General features: G+C 30.5%; 2 protein-coding genes across 2 annotated transcripts in view; one reads left to right on the top strand and one right to left on the bottom strand.

Moving 5' to 3' along the window:
* Positions 1-1,297: 1,297 nt before the first annotated feature.
* On the top strand, positions 1,298-7,492 carry LOC119831429 (twinfilin). The gene is made up of 9 exons (XM_038354766.1): positions 1,298-1,534; positions 1,737-1,814; positions 1,914-2,025; positions 2,239-2,401; positions 3,465-3,598; positions 4,320-4,423; positions 4,642-4,785; positions 5,246-5,364; positions 5,833-7,492. Exons 1-9 carry the CDS (start codon positions 1,510-1,512, stop codon positions 5,983-5,985), a joined length of 1,032 nt encoding a protein of 343 aa, XP_038210694.1. The 5' UTR covers positions 1,298-1,509; the 3' UTR covers positions 5,986-7,492.
* Positions 7,493-7,551: 59 nt separating this feature from the next.
* Positions 7,552-8,833, bottom strand: part of LOC119831267 (RPII140-upstream gene protein) — a 2,944-nt gene continuing 1,662 nt past the window's right edge. Inside the window, exons 3-6 of the mRNA XM_038354563.1 lie at positions 8,824-8,826; positions 8,561-8,694; positions 8,087-8,195; positions 7,552-7,731 (exon numbers count right to left, since the gene is read on the bottom strand). Coding sequence (XP_038210491.1) covers positions 7,611-7,731; positions 8,087-8,195; positions 8,561-8,694; positions 8,824-8,826 — 367 coding nt within the window. The 3' untranslated portion in view covers positions 7,552-7,610. The remainder of the gene's footprint in view (positions 7,732-8,086; positions 8,196-8,560; positions 8,695-8,823; positions 8,827-8,833) is intronic.

Here is an 8,833-nt window from a genome sequence, read left to right as displayed (position 1 = left end):
AAAGACAATCTGTTTATATTATAAACAGATAACAAAAAGCGCCTTTATGAACGTGATTACCAACGCCCTAGTTCATATGCAACGATAATACAGTGTGTACAACTGGTCTTCTTTATAAATTAGTGCATATAGAGAATAAAAAAATAAATAAATTAAGAATGTTTCATTTTAACTGTTCTTGTATTTTGTACATTTTTAATCCATATTTTTTAAATTATTAAACCATAATTTTTCAAACATGTCAGGTGCGATTTTTCTATCATACTTTATATTCTTTAAAATTTTTTATTGACAAAGAATTTATGTGTATAAAACAAAATCGTAATTATTTCGATGAAATCAAAGTCAATTTTAATTAGATGTAAACCAATATGTAGTCAATTTTAACTAAATGTAACCATAAAGTTGTATGCAATTTGTATAAAAAATATTTGTTGGGTGGCAATTTTGTATTACATTTTGAATATTTTCGCTCCAAAATTCAATGTCTTCAATTACCTTTTCAAAAGAATAATGTCTTCAAATTCTGTCAATGTAAAATTTTGGATATATGATAAGATATCTTTCGGTGGTTAGAACTTATAAGGCATATTTCGTGCTGAGGAAAAATCAAGGATGTGAAAATATCGCTTTGAAAAATGTATACTATGTATATGCCAATGTATACTATCAAACATTGATAAGTTGAAAACAAAAGGAAGTTGAAAAGGTAGTTTGAAAATGCCAGTTGATATTCGTAGATTAGTACATATTTATATTAAACAAAATCGTTTTTTATTATTTTAGTATTGTCAAATTACTACTTGTAATTTATATTTTTCAGTAGAATCTTGGAGTCCGGGATCCGCCCGGATTCCAAGATTCTTATTTTATCCCAAGTGAACATTTAATCGGGATAAAAATCCTGTCACCCAAGTCAGCTCATACCTTGTCTTTATACCAAATTTCATTAAAATCCGTTCAGTAGTTTCAGCATGATTGACGGACAGACAAACAAACGTTCACATTTATAACATTAGTGTGGAGTGTAATTATTTTTCGTAAAAGGAACAGTTTCACACGTTCATCCAGTTGAAAGTCAAACATAACAAACACTAAAAACGCAGTCTAAGTGACAATTTCTTCCTTTATTGCAGTCGATTGAGATGAAACTTCCTTACTTAACACAATAAAAATGCGGTATTTTCCATAAGTAATTCTTATCATGTCTATTTATCCCAACTTTAAATAACACAGCATTATTTCAAGACTTTTTCGTGACGCAGTCTGTGATAGCTATTTTGACGTGGAAGCTTGACATCTTGGCAACAAATGAGGAATGACGGATGTCGTATGGTCGATCAGTCCAAGCTCAAATCAATTGTCAACTCTGTAAAATTATATTTTTAGCAAATTACGAATGTAATTTATCTAGAGTAAACCTCAAGGATAGTTATTATTCAGAATCCATTAATTGTGGAATAAAGCCACTAACTCTAATCGACAAATTGTAAGGATTATCTCTGAAGAATGTCCCACCAAACTGGTATCCAGGGTAAGTTAATTGCTCATTGACTAGAACTCACAAAACCAATACCTAAAATTATAATCATTTCTATTTAATTATGTTAAATAAAACCTAACACGTCCATTAATACATATAGTTCTTAATTAAATACACCGTAAATTACTGGTCATAATAAAGCCGGATGTTCTGGATTGCTTTGCTATTTAATTTTATTTTTTTATTTTTTCAGCGAATGAAGAATTACTAAAGTTCTTCAGTAAATGTAGAGATGGAAAGATACGTGTTGCCAAAGTCTGTATAGAAAATGGTAAAATTGTTTTTTTTTTATCAGCCTAAGTACCTAGCCTAGCCTAGGTACATATCTTAGCTTATCTTTATACTCTCTCATTAACTTATTTCCTTTCAGAACAATTAACTTTATCTACACATCAACAAGTAAAAGGCACTTGGGAACAGGATTTTGATAAATATGTCCCTCCATTGATAGTGGATGATCTACCTTGTTACGTTTTGTATAGGTGAGAGGGCATTATTATGATAATTTTTCAGATACCAGTTCTATTTAAATGTTATTGTAACAGCTGAAAAAACATATATTGTTCTTATGGATTAATGTTGGAATCAATATGTTAATATTAAATATGTTATATCATATTGATAGATGCAAGAAACACATTGAAAACATATAATATATATGTAGCTAAAGGATTAATATTGAGCTATACTTTCAGATTTGATTCAACAAATTCTCTTGGATACGAATGGCTTCTCCTCAGTTGGTCTCCTGATAGTGCTCCAGTTAGACATAAGATGTTATACGCATCAACAAAAGCAACATTGAAGCAGGAGTTTGGTTCTTCACACATTAAAGATGAAATGCATGCTACAACCAAGGTGAGACTCGCTTCAAGATCACTAAGAATAGTTTGCTTGGAAGAAATCACTCTAAAGTGATAAGGCCGCCCCGTTATACATTTTCTTTAACTATTGTTTATATTTTCTTTTTCTTCTTTCTATAATTAATGTGTAATAAAATTGTTAAAGTAAATAAAATAAAATTAATAAGAATACTGGTATCCTGACGTCTCGTCACAGTATATAATATGTGTATTTAATAAACAGTAACACTAACAGAAAAGCAGTGGTGGCTCAGTGGTGAGAACCTCGGACTTCAAAATCGATAAGTCGGGGTTCGAGACCCGGCGAGCGTGCAGGAAATAAATTGATTTTTCAATTTATCTGCACATGTAGATAACATCACCACTGCTAAAACGGTGAAGGAAAACATCGTGAGGAAACCGGCATGTCCGAGAATAAAAAGTTCGACGACATGTGACATCCGCCAACCCGCACTTGGCCAGCGTGGTGGATTATGGCCTGAACCCTCATAGGAGGCCTGTGTCCCAGCAGTGGGAACATATAAGGGCTGATGATGATGATGATGATGATGATGATGAACACTAACATATTCAGAGAATGAGAATGAGAGACAGGCAGTGTTATGAAACAAGAAACAGAACTAAAATTGACATGTCTGCTCTCAAATTTTGTGATGTAAAAAATTCATTAACGGGTCAAGGTCAAGGTGTAATAAAATTCCTGATGTATCAAAAAATTTAGTATTTATAAGACAGACATATTTTAGCATCTACTATATTACAATCAATTTGAAAACCAAATTTAATGTGACAGCCTTGTAAGTATCACTGCAAAACTCATATTTTTTTTATGTTATCGTCGACAATGGAGCTGGTGGGTCGTTCACCTGATGGTAAGCACCCATGAACATTTGGAGAGGCATAAGTTCGCCGGTCTTCAGTAGAAACATGCTTGCCTATTACATACAAATACCATGTACATACATATACAATACCACATACATATAAATTCCATTAAGCAAACAATTTTGATATTTCTATTACCAAGGTGATGTATGATTGTATTGTATTGATTACAGGATGAAGTATGCTTGAAAGGATATAAAGCACATCTGAGTGGAGTGGCTGCACCAGCTCCACTGACAGACAGAGAGGAGGCCTTAAAAGAATTGCACCAGAGTGGACAAGATCCCAATTATGGTACAGATGCTAGGTAATTTCTTTGTGGTTTCATATGTGTGTTCATAAAAAGGTACCCAATGTTGATAGAATACTAATTTTTATAATAAAAATTAAACATTTTTCTTTCTTCAACTGCATACATTGGTTTTTGTTGGGAACAGTTCTAATTATTAAAGGTGGGCCTTGTGTTTTGAAACTAATATAAGATGCAATCCACCTCAGACAACTTAAAAAGTGAAGTCCCGTGTCTCCTACTGGGGTATGGAGCAGATGATAAACATGTTTCACTGATCGATTTTCTTTATGGAAAAGTAGGTGATCAGCCTTCTGTGTCCTGCCAGACCGAGACATTTTTTTTTATTGTCCCCACCGGGACTCGAACCCAGAACCCCTCGGTTCTACGCTCACGCGTTTACCACTGTACCAAGGAGGCGTCAGACAACTTAAGGGGTTCCCTAAGTTGTTTCTAATCCAGACTAGTGGTCTAGGCTATTGATATGGATACTCGAAAGAAGAAAAATAATCGTCATTGACTCCTTAAATTGCTATATGTAATGTCTCTGTTGTATTACAATGTACTATGCAATAGATAAAAAAATATATGGGTCACTGTTAACTCTCGCTTTTAACAATAAAAATGTATCTTATATATTGAGAATTTGTGTCATAACCTACGGCCATAGGAGGCCTTTGTCCCTGCATTGGGAACAAAAATTGGCTAAAAAAATGTACTTCCAACTTTATAATTTCAGACAGTCAACCATGGGTGGAATTTCTTTCCCTATAACAGAGTCAGCTAAACAGGGTATTCTTGATCTCCAAAGAGGTTCCTACAATTATTTACAATTTAAAATAGGTATGTTTTAATACTATGCTACCTGCATTTCATATATTCACATAGCATTCAATTACATAATATGTTTCACAACCATATACTGTCTTTATCATCAAAATAGATATCAAATACCATTTTTTAAATGATAAGTAACCATAAACTGAATTAACATAATATTGCAATGTTCATTTACATATTTACCCTAAACATATATAAAATTAAAAATGTTGTATTTCCAGATTTAGAAGAAGAAGAAATTTGTCTAGCCAAGGCTGCAATCATAACCCTGGCCGAGTTGCCTGCACAGGTGCCGGCCAATGAAGCTAGATATCATTTGTATATATTCAAACACACACATGAGGGCGATCATCTAGAAAGTATAGGTAAATAAATAAATATTGTATCATATGAAATTATAATTGCAGATAAAATACAGGCAAGAACGGCCTTGTAAGTAGTGCAGACATGCTGCTCGAAAAACACCCATTTATTATTTCATATATGTCAACAAGTATGTGGACAAAAAGGGCAAAATAACAAAATGATAGAAAATTATACACTACTCATTGCAAGTGTACTCATAGCAGTTAAATACTCAGAGGAAAGCGATGATAATCAGTTTTAATTTCCTTTTTAAGATCTGTATCTGTTCTGAGATTATAATATTCATTTATAGAAAGCAATATTAACATTAGAAATGTGATTTATCATAATACTCATTTAATTGCATTCAGTTTTCGTATGAAAATGCAACATACATAATGTTAGTAGTAGGCATTTGCCATACTTGACTACTTATTGATAATTTATACAATTTTATTTAATGGCAGTATATTTTTGCAGTATTTATATACTCAATGCCTGGATATAACTGCAGCATCAAGGAGAGGATGATGTATTCAAGTTGCAAGGGACAGTTCCTTGAATTAATTGAAAAGATGGGTGTTGAAGTCACAAAGCGAGTGAGTATATATTACTATGAAGCCAAAAAAAAGACGAACTTCCTTAATAACTTGCTCTTACTTTTTTAAGAAGACTAATAGTATCAATCCTGCTCAAGCCGTTTTATGGCTTCGCTTAGGCTTTATGAATTTTGTCAGTGTTGTAGGAGTCGAGCATGCTTGCAAGCCGGGATGGTGGTAGCACTTACCATCAGAAGACCAATCAGCTCCTTTACAGATTATGACATAAAAAAAAACTTTATGCTGATTACTGATCACTGATAGACATACACTGACTATGATTATTGATGTCTAAACTGTTGCCTTTTTATTAAGCATTGAGTGAAACCAGCTATGAGGGAACCAACATAACATAATAAATGAGTATAATAAGATTTAGAGGTTAAATTGATACCATAATTGTGGACTCAACTTTTAGATTGGTAAGAAAACCGGAATAGTAATTTTCATTATTCTGTTTCTTCATAGGTTGGCGTTGATGAAGGCAAGGAATTGACTGAGGAATTTTTATATGATGAAATCCATCCCAAAGTGAACTTACATCGTCCAGCTTTTGCAAAGCCGAAAGGTCCACCGAATAGGGGTGCAAAGCGAATTACTAAAGCACAGTCCACGCAATAATCTATACTTATAAATAATAAAATAATAATATAAATCTGAGGAGTTTGTTTGAAGGCATTCATCACAGGAACTGCTGGACAGATAAAAAATTATTTCACAGATGGATATAAACAATGAGCCTGAGTGCTACTTGTTATAAATGTAACATAGGCGAAACCGTGGTTGATCGCTTGCGCATTATACAAGTAATTTGACAGACTTAATACAAAAATTTATGCCTCATACATGAAGGGGTATCATAGTAAGCGTACAGTTAGATGTATTGCATATTGCATAGACTTTTAAAAGAACTTTAAATCGACTTTATTTTTATTATGATATTCTTGTAAATGTTTCTCACATTTTTAATATCATAATTGTGTCCAAAATTTATGAAGATTGTTATTAACATATAATTTTTACACAAAAATATAGTATCTTCATGATGAGCTTGCACTGTGACTCATTAGTAATTGTTTAAAACCTTTTAAACACATCTAAAATATTTATTTGAATTATATTCAAACTGTATTTGATAAATATGTTATTAATTAAGTTATTGCTATTTGTAATTTTAAGCTATTTATTTCTGCATGACATGTATAATTATTAAAATAATGTGTATAAAAATTGTCTTCCTAATGTTCATTGTATGTAAAAAGCAATTACAGGTTTTTGATTACAAGTTTTCAAGATTTACAAAAATGTTATCTGTTACGTTCGAATCATGTCATCAGATTTGATACAATAGTTGTAGATTGAATACAGTATAGATATTACCCATGATGATTGCAATGCCAATGCTAGCATTGCTTTTTTCATATAAGAAATCACAATTTATGTAATCATTATTTTTACTATTCATTTTTTAGTAAAGTTAAATGGTGATCAAAGAACCTTTTTAAACTCTTTTTTTACATTAGTTTCACAAAGTCAATATCTAGTGCATATTTGTGCTCTAATAAATTGTGATTTTGTTTAAATTTAAAAATATACAGTATTTAGATAAAAAAAGAAATAGCAATGATCAGTATTGTTGCATAAATTATTTTGTATTTCTACTTGTTAATTGATACATAACGATATAATACTACTACTACTAATACTATACTACTATCGATTTTTTAACCATTGTATAAAAGAATTTTAAAGTTTTTTTTTTTATATTTAGTATTTATGTAATACTGTGGAGTGATTCATTATCTTATTAAATTCTTGCCCTGTTTTGTTAGGTGTATAGTAAAATGAAAGTCATTTAAATCTCGCCAGATAAATTATTGGGAGTTTTGATAAAAATGTGTTAAAAAAACTTACAATTATAATTATTTACGATACTAAGTTTTTGCTTGCACTTGTTTACAATTTATGTAAAAAATTATCTTGATTTAAAATGTTATAGTATTAATGGGTACATTATTTTTTTAAAACGCTTTTAAACAGGAGATTAATATATTATATACTTATGCATGAATCTTATTATAGTCAACTATAATATAAAAAAAAATATAAATAAACGATTTTTGTAATTCATGTTTGAATTTTTATTTGTTATTTAGTTCTAAGGAAGAAAACAATAAATACCTCTTATTTGCATATTTATTTACATTTTGTACACTACAATATAAATATTAATTATTATTTGTTGTCTAGACAATCTCTTCTATTTTCTTGATACCTTTTTCAACAATTAACACATCATGGTGTTTTGTTAGATCATCATTTTTCTCCTTGGCACTGGCTTCTAAACATTCATTATACACTTGTTCTCTGAAAAATATTAAGTTTATTAGTGTAAAATATTGTATTGTTTAGATTCAGAATATAACTTATTTGAATTTATTATTGTTCATCATAAGTTGCACCATTCATAAAATTGAATTCTCAAAGGTATAATATAACTACAATTTGATAGTATTACTTTCAAATTGTCCAACTACAACAAATTTAAATAGGACTTTACAGGAAGCACCAAATACAAAAGGAACCATCAAAATTGTCTTACCCTGTCACAATTTTAAAGGATAAAATTGATAACCTCCTCTTTTTTGAAGGTGGTTGCAAATAGTATTCCAAAAACTAATTTTTGTTACAGATTAATTATAATACATATGAAAACAAATACCTTGATTGCTTGATTTTGTACAGAGATTGCCTAATGTCATTCATTGTTACACCACTAATCTTCAACAAGCCTATGATAGCTAGGCCACCAACCAAACTTAAAGCAGTTCCTGAAAACAGTTTATTTTATTTTATATTATAAATAATTTCTTTTCCAATGTGGCCCATGTGATGATTTAATATCTTAATCTTAAAAAAATACACAAATACTCATGTCTTATTTAATGTAGCAGGCAACTAAATCTCTCTCAAGTATGTCAGTTGATTAAGTAATGTTTATTGTGATTTTGCATGTGAATTCACATAAAAATCTTAACTACTTATTTAATGCCTTTACAAAGAATGTTTATTCAATTGTCCATTGTCATAGTGCTTGATTAAAAAAAACATGGACTTGGCCTCTTAAGACCTATTTATATAATACATGTTGTTAAGTTAAACACATCTGCTATTCTATATATGTGAAAAAGCATACCCAATCCAGCTCCTACGAGACTTGCAGCTAAGCCTAAATTTGCTTTATAAACTGCTCCTGTAACTGCACCTGCTATCATATACTCTATTACTGAATTCTTATCTCTATAAACTGATATAGTTGTTGCAATTAAGCTAAAACGAAAAATCTATATTAAAATTTATTTTGTATTATAACTTATTTTAATTTTAAAGTTTTATTGATATAAGCAAAGGTAAAAAGTGGAGTGGAATTTTTGCACAAATTATTGTATAAAGTTTTACCTGTACATAG

Source organism: Zerene cesonia, chromosome 13 (genome assembly GCF_012273895.1).
Source record: "Zerene cesonia ecotype Mississippi chromosome 13, Zerene_cesonia_1.1, whole genome shotgun sequence".
Taxonomy (NCBI): Eukaryota; Metazoa; Arthropoda; class Insecta; order Lepidoptera; family Pieridae; genus Zerene; species Zerene cesonia.
The sequence above is the reverse complement of the archived record's forward strand: the minus strand, read 5'-3'. Positions and strand labels throughout refer to the sequence as shown.

What these genes read in the sequence shown, in the direction of transcription:
- LOC119831429 (XM_038354766.1), top strand. Translation starts at nt 1,510, where the DNA reads ATGTCCCACCAAACTGGTATCCAGG. An exon ending in CCACCAAACTGGTATCCAGG is followed by an intron (nt 1,535 to 1,736) that starts GTAAGTTAATTG and finishes TTATTTTTTCAG; the next exon opens with CGAATGAAGAATTACTAAAG. An exon ending in AAATGCATGCTACAACCAAG is followed by an intron (nt 2,402 to 3,464) that starts GTGAGACTCGCT and finishes TATTGATTACAG; the next exon opens with GATGAAGTATGCTTGAAAGG.